The following is a 14,517-nucleotide window of genomic DNA, read 5'->3' on the forward strand; positions in this document are numbered from 1 at the left end:
GGACAACAAAGAGGAAAAGGAGGCGACATGGCTGAGGGAGCACATTTCAGTAAATCCACAGTCTTTGTTTATGCTTCTTGGTAATGATGGTAATGTCAGTCTTTGGAGCGCAAGAAATGGAACCAATATTTGTGAGGAGAAATTCTGTTTATTATACACCATAACTGCAATATGAGATTCTGGGAATGCTGTATGACCTCAGTAAGGTGTATGAGAACAGCACTGAAGAAAAAAAATTGTTTTGTCCTCTGCCGTAAGGACTAGTAGAGGTTTCACATTATCATTTCTTGCTTTGCAATCATTTTGGTTATTTTAAGATGATTCTCTCTACTTCCAAGAAACCGTGCAAATTAGTGCTTAAAGGAATAACATCTGTGTATGTTCACACAAAAAATGCATCCACATTAAAAGCAAATTATATTGTAGGATTCTGATGACATGTTTTTGCTGTAAACTTATTACAACACATTCAAAATGTCTTGCCTTACAGGAAAATAAAAATTTGTTCCCCAAAAGACATGATTTGACTCTCTGACATGCTGCCAAAATAAATATAGTCATGTATAATCAAATATTCATCCAATTTCAATATTTTGATATTTAGAGTTAGCATACTAACAAATCTGACAATAATGAAAAAAGACCAACAAAAGCAGATGTGTTCTTTGGTGCTACAAATTGAGATTTAGAGTCTGGAAGAAATTTAGGAGAAACTAGACTGCTGTTAAGTTTTAAAATGATCTTTCATATATTGGACACACACACACAGATGTTTGCTGCAAAAAAGGTCACTATTTGGTTAAATGATGTAGATGTAGCTAAAAACTTTGATGAAGACAAATCTAGAACAAACACATACCTTCTTGTAAAACCAAATTATAGGAAAACATTACAAGTACCAATCATTCACAAAACCAGTCATAAAGCTTCTACAAATAACTACATTGAACTGAGGAAGTTGCACTAATTAAAACATTGAAACAGAATGTAAATTGGACATTTTGCAACAATTTTGTGGAAAAAGTCTGTTTTCTTCCTCTCTCTATTATTGTTGGACTGAAACAGGACTGATACAAAAAGGAGTGGGACTGGAATCATTTCCAGAGTAATTTTGTCATCAAAAATGTATGTTTTTCTTCAGGTTGCAACATAATGTGTTCCTCCTCAAGGTTTTTAAGGTACTAAATGTTTTGGCTCCTCCCTACATTGCAGATCTCTATCATTTTCTGTCCCCTCACGTATACCCCTAGGTCCTCTGCAGCTTGCCTTCTAAATGTCCTCAAAGTTACAACAAAGAAAATGAGAGATGGTACTTCCACAGTTGTCCCAAGGTTATGCAATGCCCTCTCTGTTCATCGGAGAAACTGCCTCAGTGGACAACACACTATTACAACTATTAACACAAATAGCAATACTAATAACACTAATACTGGTAGTATTACTTGCAGTAATAATATTATTATTGTCCACTGCAACAGGCTGCCAGCCCAGCAGCCTGTTTCTACCTTTCCCTCATAAGCATTATCATCAATAACATTTACAAGCTTAAAGGAGTATCAGTGGGCATTCTAATCAGATAACCCTTGTTGCCTCGGAAGCAGAGCTGAAAAATCTGTATCGTAGACGTGGCTAAAGCTCATGTTTGATTAAACATAAGGTGCTTGTTTCTGGTGGCCATTAAAATATCAATGTCGGATTCAAAAGTGAAGGAACAAGAGATTGAAAGTCTTTCCTTATCAGATTCTTCTCCTAATATGGGCATACATCCAAGGATTTCATTAACATGGGGGAGAACTTGTTCATCTAATATTGATGGCTATAATCCTCTAGTTAAGTGCCACCAAATTGTGTTACTTTCTGCAATCATGTATATTCCGCAGGCAAAATGAAAAATTCATGGTCGGTGTTAGGGAAGCAATTTCTTATTATATATTTTTGGTTTATTTCTGCTGGCTTGACGCAATTATGTTGTAGTTATGCTAACTTCTATAAAATGTATGTCTTGAAAATCTCACGGTTTAGCCCACAAACATAAAGATAGATGTAAACAAGATGTTTACTGGCAAAACACTGCCAAGGAATCACATTAATCTGTGTATGTTCACAAAAACAATTCAGCCTTATCAAAAGTCTATTACCTTCTGGATTTTTGATGATATTTCTTTGCTGTAAACTTAATACAACACATTCAAAATGTCTTGACATCAGATGACCATCTGTCTTCCTGTAAAATAACATTTGTTCCCCAAAAGGCCAAAAGACATTATTGACTTCCTGACATAACAAATGTAGTTATGTATGAACAAACATTCATCCAATCTCTATACTTCTTATGTGAGGCGAGGTAGCAAAGAGTGTGGTCAGAGTGTAGAGTTTGTGAAAAAATGGCAAAGCACATGTTGGTACACATCACTAGCCACAGTAAGTATCTAAAAAAGCAACAGGAAAAGTTATAGGCAGGCATTGTCTCACCCTTTCTGTTTGACTGATCACTGGTCTTTTGTTTAGATGGCTTGTACACGCATTGATTTCAGTCTATAGACCGGTTTTATTATTTTATCATGGCTAGATGGGGAGCTGTGTTATAGAGAGCTTCTGTGCAAGTGCAATATCTTTCATATTGTATTACAGGCAAAGCCATACAACTGTCCCTCTATGGGTGTACTGACCTATCCAGCACTACAGTATTCCAATAGAGGCCCAATGCTCTGTGCAACAAATAGCTCTGAACATTATAGCTTGAAACCGAGCACCACCAGTGTCTGCTTAGTGATTTACCATGCCAAACATGGAGCTACATTATCCCTCGACCAATTTAATAGCTTGCCGAAATAACTATAATGGACAGGGCATGAGAGATATTAGATATAAAATATTAACTGTACTTTTCTGTTCTGCAAAAAATAATATGATAGCCATTAGCCATTCCTTTTTCTTACATGTCCTTTATAGCTTTCATTTATCTGATTAAAATCAAACACTGTCCACGAACAATTTTAGTGTTTAAGGCAATAGCCTTCAAAACTATTGTCTACTACAGTCAAAAGAAAACACAGGAGTTTTCACCTCATAATCTAGAAGTAACACAGATGAGCAGCACTGAATGATTCATAAAATATATGTGATTGCACTGCTTAAATTTTCTGTTTGAGCTCATATAACAAAAGCTAATTCTCTTGTTTGCTGTTCATGTAGATTTGTACATCTTGGTGACAGTATACTTCAGTTTGTTAGGGTTAGGGATATTTGTTTTATTTCATAATATTAATCTATAAATGTTCTTTCTCCTTTGAGAAGTTGCAGACTGTTGACTGTTAAGCCTAACAGGTATCCTGTGCATCCAGCAGAGCCAAAATCATTGACCTGTGCTCATCATTCTCCTTGTAAAAGAACAATGAGCAGTTGATGTCTATACATGTAACTCCAGGTTACATTACATCCAAGTGACAGGTGCTGTGTCACTCCACGTAGTTGTCCTGATAATAGCTCATGTTTCTGTCTCCTGCTGGCTGGCGTCGTTCTTATATGTAATGAAGAGAACAAGTAATGGCTGAACAATACAAAACACTTGTAATGTCACACATCTAATTTGCTGTATAGAATAACTATTTGAGAAGGTGGTGTCTCTTCAACTGGTGCTCCAAAATAAATGTATAATAAAAAAAACTTCATGAGCTACAGCTCAGGAGCTGTTCACAGAACCAAGAAAAGCAGTTCTGATATTTGGTATAAGTACTAAAGCTAGTAACACAGTCTGAGGACAATATTCCTGGTGTCAGCACTCCAAGAATATGATTTCTAGTGTAGTCAAGCAAGGTAGGAGAGGGAGCAGTGCAGTACTCAAAAGGAGCACTTTGCACTTCTAATGGTATTTGAGTCTCAGCGTGATTCCAAAACGTGACTTTAACAAAGATGAAGATCAGGCCTTCTACATAAATGACTGTTCATTTTTTTCTGGTGGAACTGAAGGTGCTTGTGTGTCTATGTGCTTGTCTGTGTGTGTGCTAGAATGCAAAACTAAACTAAATGAAGGCAGGAACAGTGTGTGTGTGTGTGTGTCTGTATGCGGTGTGGCTGTATGTGTACGCATGAGTGTGTGATACCGGGGAGTGGAATTCTTTATCAGAATTAAATCAACCAGTCAGTGCAGACAGCTAACAGCACACCATGCCCCCCAGACAATTTGAAATGACCCCCAACAGAGTGCAAAACACTCTTGAAATTTCTAATTATCCCCTGAATAATACAGAGGCTTCCCACACAACAATCTTCACTGCTAGGTGAAGATATAGAGAAACCAGTAGTAGAACTGGCAGATTGCTGGTTGATTGGACTAATTAATTTAATTGTTGGTAGTGGTGTAACGGAACATAGTTGATCCGTGATCCATACGGATCGCCCCCCACGGTTCGGCACACATGTGAACCTCGGATTAATTGCAAAATTTAATGTCTCATTGGAGACAAAGTAAACAAACTGCTGTAAGTACAAGTCATGAACAGTGTTTCACTAACAGGGATTCTGAAGAGAAACAAGCTAACCAGCATCTAACAGGTCCGAAGTGACATCTGCAGGTATGTTTACATGCTGTTTAATGTAGCTGAGCAGCTAATTAGCTATCTAGCCTGCTAACTGATGTTAGCGGTGCACTTTTCCCTGATGAATGTTTGTTTGGTGGCTCGTTCAACAATCTAAGCTGCAGGACAAGACGTGTTCATATTTGTAGGTTTTGATGATGTGGACACAGACTATTGTTTCATTCACTACTAAGGACAATGGTATCATGCCTCATATTGCACTTTAATTTAACAATTGAGTATTGAATATCTTATATATTTTATGATTTTATATAAATATTGGATTTCTTGAATGTTGTTTTAATTTAAGTTATGTTTGTCTCTTTTTTTTTTTTGCCTGACCCAAAAATTGATCTGATCCGTGACTCAAAACAGTGATACGATCCAAACCATGAGTTTTGTGATCTGTTGCACCCCTAATTGTTGGGTATACTGTAAATCTGTATATGTTGCAGAAGATCAGAGAAAGGATCATCCAGTTTGATGTGATGTATCTACACATTCCTCTGACTTCCGCAGAGGATGAGTTTGATCTTTCATGGAGAGGGAAATGCAGAGGCAAGCATTTCTATGAAAGAGAAAGTGAAATATTCTATTTTCAAAGTCAAAAGTTGCCATTTTGTTCAAGCTTTTTCACCTTCTACAGTACATATATAAAAACCTTTGCAAAGTGTCAGTGTACACCTACCACAATGCGTGCGCATGTTTGACCTATTACTTGCTATCTGCTGGGAACTAAAACATTAGCAGCTCAGCAGCTTTCCTATATCCTGGAGCAGACAGAATGACTTTCATAGATTCAAAAAGTTTATTAATGCTTTTATTCCTAAGATAAGAGTAGCAGCAAATATGCATCACTCTGAGAATTTGAACTAGATTGGACAGACTTCCTGCTCAGATGTTGTTAAATATGGACTCAGATCACATGGGATTCTGGGTTATGTCCCACATATCAGAAAACATGAAAATATCTTTGCAATATACTGAATAATACATTGAATAACTCAATTTTTGTTTAGCTGTAGGATAAGATACCAAAAGCACTATATCACATATACTATTGCATCCAAAGGCATCATACTGCCAAAATTAGAAAAAGAATGGATAATAAGAGCTGGTAAAAAATGACAATACATTTAGAGATTTACATTTAGATTCATAGTACAGTAATATACCAGTTATTTCCTATACTTGTGAAAGATAATTTCCAACTAAATCAATATGGAATTCAAATCAGATATTTCTGAATTATGTATGTATCACTCTGGGGCCATAACAGATATGGCTATCTAGGAGGTTAACAGATGGTGTCATAAAATGAAATAGGCATCACTCTTAAAATATACCCAGACACTGAGGACATTTATGTCTCCAAAATCGTTTTCACTGCCTCTGAGGAAGAAGGGCGAACGTCAACTCTGAAGTCAGCCGCAAGGGTAAAAACTAGTTAACTTGCTCATTTTTGACTGCTCGTCACGTCCGTTGAGGACAGTGTTATAACATTTCTTACCAAATTTAACAGTCAAATAAATGTCTTTGAATACTATAAAATGAGAATGATAGAACCAACCTGAATAAATGTGGATTCACTAATAAGCAAAGTATTTCTATTACTTTTGAAGAAAACGAGAACCATTGAATTCTATTTCCTATACACGTCAAGTAAATAATTATGTAATTTCCAAATCTTTTCTGTCTTGTTTCTCCTTGACAAGTGACAGAACAAACTTGTCTGGGGCCTTCAGGGTGGTTGGGAGTGGTTTCTAATAGCACTGAGAATCTAGAGAGTAGAGTCCCGCAGCATAGTATAAAAAACATTACTCCATTAGAAACCTTCCACCCCACATTACTTGTTTTGCTGTTGCAACAGCGATGCATGTTATAGCCCTGACAGGCTAGATTTTTGGATATCTTGTGTCTCTCTTTCCATATCACCTCCTGGAGAATGTCAAATCTTAATCGCCATGGTAGAAAATCAAATGACTATTTTTCCATTACTGAACAAAGCGACGGAATGGGAAGAAATGGTGGCTTGATCCTCAAAGTACAGAGACATCAGATTGTCATGTGCCCTGTGGAAGCCTTTCCCCATGAACTCCTCTAAGGACATCATGTCTTTTAACGCTATATTTAAAATTTTCAAATTGACATGGAGTCTGATTGAGCTTACAAAAGCTCTATCCAGGATAAAAAAAAGTGAATACAGAGGATCAATTATGGATGATTCACTGAGATAGGGAGCTATTTCCACATCAAAAATGAGAAAGTTGAAACAGTTATTCATCTCTGTGAAGAATCTGTGTCAGACAGAGCTGGCACACTGATGTCTACTGTACCTAAATCCTCAAACAAGTAGCATTCATCAGTGTAGTGTTAACTCATTGCAGTTGCATTACAAGCCACTACTCACACTTTGTGCCTGTGCCAGACAAGACTTCTGGTCTGTGCTGTCAAGGGGGGAATATACAACCTGTGAGACGTTTAGATGTTCATATTTGTTCAAGTAGTCACAATAGCATATAGACAGATGGATATGCTCCTTTGTGCTGGTGTTAATTGGCTATTGGACAGACGAGGCCAAGGGAGGAAGTGGCGGGGATATAAGAATATCACTTAGTGCTACTTATTAAAAAACATTTGTGCAAAAGGGATTGGCTTTTGTTGACACCTTTTAATTGTCTTGCTTTAAACTGTATGTGTCATAGACAATCACGTAACACCATTTCACCTTCCAGGAGATATTTCAGTATTTAAAGCAGAAAGCATATGCCCAAAAAAAGAGTTAATTTGTTTGTTAAAATCAAATAATGCACATAGATTATGAGTTGAGGGAATTTGGGTTCTGTGAATGACTTACATGGGGCACCACCACTGTACTTGGCATAAATGTCTTTTTTTCAGTATGCTCTTGAATGCTTTCTCACGCTGGGCATTAGGACAGACAGTCAACAGGACGAGCAGCTTTATGTTAGCAGCCATAGTAACTTCAAAGCTCATAAAAAGCCCATTACTAGTGTTCCATGCAACCTTCGGTGCTCAGTCAGCTACAAGCATTCAGCTGAGAAAAGCTGGTGAGACTGATTCAGTCTCAGAGACACCCTGTGTGGCAGAGCGGCAAGATCATCACAACAACCCACACCTTGAGCATTCAGACACAGGGAGAAACTCTGGTGTCAGCAAATGTCTCTCCCGCCTCCACAGAAAGACCCCACAAGAAAATGCCCCCCGAGAAAATGTCTGACTTGTGCCGTGAAGATTTCACATAATGAAAAGTTAGGAGCCAAGTTCAATTATGCTTAAATATGTCTTAGGGATCTGAGAGCTAGCAGATCTAATATGGAAGTCACTGTCAGGATTTGACAGAGTCATAGTGTAACGCTGAAGGCTAAACACAGGGAACTCAGCAGCTGGGGCCGTGGATATGTGCTCTGCTGGCCACTCTCCTAGTTTTATACTGGAAGGTCTATTGATGAAGCTGCTTTACATTGACGTTATCAAATAAAGTGTGAAACTAGGTTATCATCATCAGCAGCAGCAGCAGCTGCAAAAACAAAATTCTAAACATACATGATTTAAAACAGTGAGTGTTTGCTTTGGTAACTGTAAAGGGAAAAACATGTTTTGCTTATTAAAATAGAGATTAAATTAGATGTATTTTACATGGACCCTATCACAGTTTTCAAGTGTGTGAGAAAAGAGTAAAGAAACTGTGAAATGGCTGTGAAAAATAAGGCCAGACTGAAACACCACAGGATTCCTCTCCCACCAAATGAGAAAATAAGAGGGTTGTAATTTTCTGTAAGTTGGCATCTCACTTCATGTCAGTGGATTAAGAAATTAATGAAAAGTGGGAAGTCAATCTGACACTTCTAAATTAAGAAGCGAGTATCCAAATGACAAAATTCAAAGGGGGAGAATGAAGTAGAGGATAAATAATTGGCTGGGGAAATTTTTGACAGAATGAGAAGTAGAAAACATGGCATCTGAGAAGAAGAGAGTGAAAACAGAGTAGGCAGTGGATGCTCCAGGCAATGCCATCTGTGGGTGGATCTGCAAAGGCTACATGCCACACACCTGTGTGGGACTGCCTGGGAGATAAGGCCCTCAGCACAATGGCCCTGTGGCCACCTGCGCTGCCAAACAGGTGCACAGCCCAGCCAATTAAACTATTAGACAAACACAGGCCTCTGGGAGCAAATTAGCAGGCTGCCCAAACATCACAGGAAAAACAAAAAGCAATGGTAAGCACTCACTGTGAAGAACAACAGCACTTTGATGTTGAGACTTTAGCGTACAGAATTCAGTTTAATGGTTAATAAAACAAAGTACTGTTTTGATTTAAATCATCACCTAAGTGTCAAATGTCTTCAGTGTTTTAACACAGAGCACGGTTATTTTCTATAGATGTATAGTATGAAATCATGTATAACTGCTGTCATATATCCAAATGACACAGATATCTATCATAACTTTTCTTGCTTAGCACAGTAACCTTGTGTGGATCTGTTCTTATCTATCTTATCTTGTTCTGTAAAGGACTGATCTTTCATCAGTCCATTTATGTAATGTGCCCTGGATCAATTCTTGGTTTTATTAGTGTGAGAAAAGAATCTATCTCTCGATGTGCAGAGGCTATTTTTGGCCGACATATTAAGTGCAAGAGAAGCCAAAAATGAGTGGACGTTTAAAAAAATAAATAAAAAAGAACCTCCTGTCATAACAGATATTTTGAATCCTTTGTCACAAGCTGACAACCTCTGCAGCTTTCTTGAATCCTGACAAAGATAGGATTACTTAGGTCAAGAATATTGATACATTTAACAATATTAAAATATTTATCCATAAGCCAATAGGAGTTTAAGACCAGATATGCATTACTCCAAGGATTTTTTTTTTCCATTTAGGATTGATTCTTCCTTCACCACAATGTTTGATAAATGCGAGCCCTGACTTAAAAATCAGGGCCTAATCGTTTGAACACAGAAAAGACAGGCTCAGACAATGTTTATCTGGCCTTTTCAACTGTGAGAAAACTGCAATACTAGAAAATAATCAGCTCTTGACTCTACATTGGCATTTCTGCTGAAATGGAAGTTTGTCTCTATAATGAGAAATACTGTTCAATACAATAAACTGTGAGGCACAACTAGAAATACAAAAGAATGGTAGCAAATTATGAAAAGTACACACACACATATATATATATATATATATATATATATATATATATATATATATATGTTGTATACAGTCTTATTACTACATGGTACAACCAATCTGCTATTTTTTCAGGTATGATCAACAATAAATTCCCAAGATTATCAATACCCGAAGGCAGGCCAGCTGATCATTATTCTAAGGTGCGAATTAAAACAAGCATGAATGCACTGCTCTGTCATCTCCTTCGTGGTTATTTTCAGTAGCTATATGATAACATACCGTACAAAGGTTACATTAACATAGTGGAGTCAGAGGAGTAGCAAACCAAATGTGACTTTCCTGTGTGTTGTGATCCATGACAATTAAGTGCATTCATATTAATTAGGGGAAACCTTATCCATGCCTCAAGAAATAATCAGCACCTTTCCCCAGGAGAGAAATAATGAGAGGCGTAAAGATGAGCAGGAGACCGGTGTTCGCACAGTCCTCCTCCTCAGGCACCCAAAGGTGCCTCTCTCCCTGTATGGACCTGGCCATCCGTGGGAGGCCATTCCTCCTTAAAGCACTGGTCCCTTACATGCTGGTCAAAGGTTCAGCCATTTGAAAACACCCACAGGGCAGGCCTGGCCTCACTTACATCCCCTCGGCACCAGTTGGCCTTTCAGAGTGGAAAGGCTGACTTGGCTCCCCACAGCTCGCAGGAGCCTGTGGAGACTGACTTCAGAGCCCTGCAATCACTCGAGGGATAATTACTTAGCTACTTGGCTATTCATTATACTACCTAACATACAATATATAAAATGTGTATTAGTGTTATGTTTAGGACATTATAAATCTATGTATAATTTATTTTCTGTATGTACCACTAGCTAATGTCACCCGTTAGCCATCTGAATCAAACCAATGTGTCATGTGGTCGACTCCCATGGTTGGATTACTTCCTCTTCTAAGCTTGATATGAAAGAAGAGTGAGATGAATGAAAATGTCCATTCTATCCATTTCTTTATTCATTGTTGAGCCCCTGTTGCTGTAGTGAATACACAGGATTTTAATGAGAGCACAAACTGTATTGCCTTTTCTTTCAAATTGGTTAATGCAGGGATTCAGCTATAATACTGGTACTAACACACAGATTAAATAAATGCTAATCTGGGGCCAGGCTGGCAGGTCCTTTCTCTGTACACAGGGTCAACATAAAAAGTATTCCACTTATCCAATAACCAATTAATATGCACCATTTATTGATTCACCATTAAGAAACATCTCTTCAGCAGTGGGCTGACAAATAATTTAGAGGATCTGCTGTCACTAAGGGTTCCTTTGCACTAGTGGGACCAAATTAAAATTGAAGATCACATTTAAAAGGGAGAAGGCAGAGACTTTGGGTAACAAGTGGAGACAAGGCTTACAAAATCAGTGAAGCCTCATAATGAATGACTCAAGAGCCAATCAAAGCTCAACAGGACTGAGCTGAGAAAAAAAATATCGTTATATGTTGAAAATAATGTTATAAGAGTTTAAAATAGAATAAAGAGAAGAATTGCAGGCACTGGCCATTTTTACTTTTGGTAGATTGGAGGCAGATTGTACACATGACACAGAGTTGATCTCTGGGTGAGAGCCACATGCTTATTAAGGTCTCAAAATGTCTGGCTTTCTGATGTGGAAAACCAGTCTTCCTATCTATTAGAGCTTAATGGACAGAGTGGTTTGGAATGACAGACACACTGCCAATGACTATAAGCTTGTGCTCATTTAGCCAGCTGCACCATTGGCTGTGCTTGTTTAAAAGTTGATGTTATGTGTCTTTCTTGTTTAACTTAGCTATCAAGCCACATGGAACAAGTCCTATAATGTTACCCTACCTATATGCAAATAGAAATATGTCCAGCAGACAGCACTTTGCTCTGATCACTGTGGATAACATTGATCATATATCTAAGGAATAAGCTATAATAAAGCTATATTTCCTCTCTTCTTTAAATGCAAATAAATAGACAAAGGAATAAAATGAATTGTATGAACTGCTGGAGTAAAAATACATTTGTGCTCATCTTTAACGTACATCCTACACATACATATCCAAGGCCTTATTTAGATCTAATAACTTCCTCTCTAGATATGTCCATATCATTAAGATGGACAGCAGTCAACCCCTTTCATCAAAATTTGCCCAATATGCAAATTGTGCTGCTCCATAGCAAACATAACCATTTGCACTCACCCATATAGCTTGGTAGCATGAGTAAAAAGGCTTGTGCACATACTTTATCATCTAGTCCAAGCTGTTGGGTAATCCACTGTGTGTAGAAGGTTTGTCCTCCTGTTCCACACACATAGCTAAGTCCTTTTTTTCAGTCAAGTCAGGATGCCATGTAGTGTAGTGTACTAAGAGCTGTCTAAGACACACTTTAGTATGTTTTCAGTAAGTGTAAACAGGGCTATAGAAAAAAGTAAAAGAGATGTTTAGAAGTAAGTAAAAATAAATATATAATCAAGTTCAAATGTTCATCTTTTTAACATTAAAATTTTAAGATGTGTCAAGCATTACATTAATCAGTCATAAATCCACTTAAAACAATCACAAAAAATAGAACATCCCCTTTTGCTCCATAGGATCCCCCCCCCCCCTGTTTTTTGTGCATTAAGCACAACTGGAAAATCTTATATGAAGTGCCGGCAATCACTGGTGAGAAATAGTACAGTATTTCCAGCTGTGCACACCTGTTGTGTGTAAAAGTAATTTGTTCAAATGAAAATTTTCATGTCCAGAGAAAAACGTCTGCCTTGCTAAATGATGTGTTCATGTAAATTAGGGATAATAGGGACTGTAGAAACACAAACTAAGTAGCAGTTGATCTTGCGTAGCCAGCTCAACAGCACGAGTCTTCATAACATCAGTTTTTTTTTTTTAGTTGTGAACAAAAAAGGAGAAATTTGAAGTGAGCCCTCCTTTGATGAGCTTTCTATCATTATGCCAATAATAGAAGATACTCAAAGAAATGCTTTGAGCTGTAGTATTTGCAAATATTCAAATAATTCCCAGCTACAAAGCACAGTTTGCAGTGTGTGAAAAGAGCCTGAGTTACTGACCTGACGGGGTTACTTGTGAGAGACACTCTGAGGGACTCCAGGCAATTAAGCAGCTTTTCTTCTGTGATGCCAGAACGCAGCTCATGGACGTATTCTTGGGATGAAAGTGTACATTCATGCTTGCTGTTCCTTAGTCCACCCTGCAAACAAAATATCAACAGGACATTTATCATTAATTATCCAATACTATGACCTGCACAACAATGGTAATCAATAACAAAAGGAAATTGTGAAAGTCAGTAAAGGAAATCCAAGCTTGATTTGAATAAATAGTGTATTTCTAAATAAACAGATGTGTTAATGTATAATTACAGTTCAAGGAGTGAGAAGAAACCAACTTTTCCTTACGTAGCTTAAGAAGCACTAATTTTTTTTAAACAGCTATATTCTGTCATTCAAGAAGACAGTTAAGAGAGAAAAGGATGTTATATTGCTAAGTAGGTATCTTGTGCTCTCAGTAGGTGCAGCTGTTTGATAAATTACAAGCAGTTTGAACAACTTAAAATTTGGCTTCTCACCAAGGTGTTTGTGATAAAAAGCTGGCCAAAACGTTTGTGTTTCAGAAAGAGGATGACTGATTGAAATGTCTAGAAATGTGTTGGCCAACTTCTCTTCTTCTCAATCAGCCAAGACTCTAATGATGGACAATATTCACTGAGTGCCAAACACAGGCTCTACAGTACATGATATCTGTGGCAGCTCATGCTTGAAGTAAATGGATTCTTGTGTATAATCTCCAGAGAGGTCTCTCGGGACATGTTGCTACACTGATGCTTACACAATGAGACTGCCTATTGGCAGCAATACACACTTGCACCACAGCAGGGAAACACACATTTATACACTCTCTCTCCCAGCACACACTGGAGTCAACTTTTTATATTACACTGAGCTACAACTTAATTCCAAAGTTACTGACTGATTGAATCCATTGTAGGTCTGACATTGCATCCATGCAGTCCAGCAATCAACTTAAATTTTGAGGAATACAAATAACAAAGATTTGCAAATTGAGTAATTTGACTGCATTATTTCTATTCTTGGTACATGCTCCAAGAACAAATCTGTGTTAAATTAGTAATTTTCATAAAAGGACAGAACTCCCCATGCACAGCCAGTATTTTCAGACAGGTGCTTGTCGGTCGCAGGAACATATAAGGTGAAAATATACCACCACACACTGTAATGACTTTACTGTGACTTTATTGAGAGCAAACTATTTTAGTAATTAGTAATGTTCATGTTTTGTTCTCAACATAAGCTACATTGCAGGTGGAGGTTGAGTTAAGGTACCACATGAAACAAAATGAGGAAACATGCAGGAGAAATTGCATCAGATATGCCTGAACCAGACTGCTAGGCCAAATTCACTCTGTTCATCCCTGCACTGCTGGTTCCCCACAAAGTGAACTGTGCTAATAGGCAGTTTGGGAAGTAATAAGCTAGCTCATTTATCTAGAGAAAAGAGAGGCCTGCTGCTCTCCTGCAATGCAGAGTCAACATGATTTTTTTTCGTTTTTTTGTTTTTTGTTTGAAACAGCAGAGGAAGTCTTACAACAGCAAGCTACCAATAATTATGGGCTTTAGGTGTAAACTGAGCTCATAGTTTGATTGGCTCAATAATGACAAAAAGTATTTATTTGACAAAGGCTGATATAAAAAGCCCATTCCTCAAGCTGCAGGGGT

General features: G+C 37.7%; 1 protein-coding gene across 1 annotated transcript in view; it reads right to left on the reverse strand.

Moving 5' to 3' along the window:
* The window catches only part of diaph2 (diaphanous-related formin 2), a 382,189-nt gene that overhangs the window by 268,164 nt on the left and 99,508 nt on the right, over positions 1-14,517 (reverse strand). Inside the window, exon 7 of the mRNA XM_042418197.1 lies at positions 12,832-12,971. Within this exon, the coding sequence (XP_042274131.1) occupies positions 12,832-12,971 (140 nt within the window). The remainder of the gene's footprint in view (positions 1-12,831; positions 12,972-14,517) is intronic.

Source organism: Thunnus maccoyii, chromosome 8 (genome assembly GCF_910596095.1).
Source record: "Thunnus maccoyii chromosome 8, fThuMac1.1, whole genome shotgun sequence".
NCBI classification, from domain to species: domain Eukaryota; kingdom Metazoa; phylum Chordata; class Actinopteri; order Scombriformes; family Scombridae; genus Thunnus; species Thunnus maccoyii.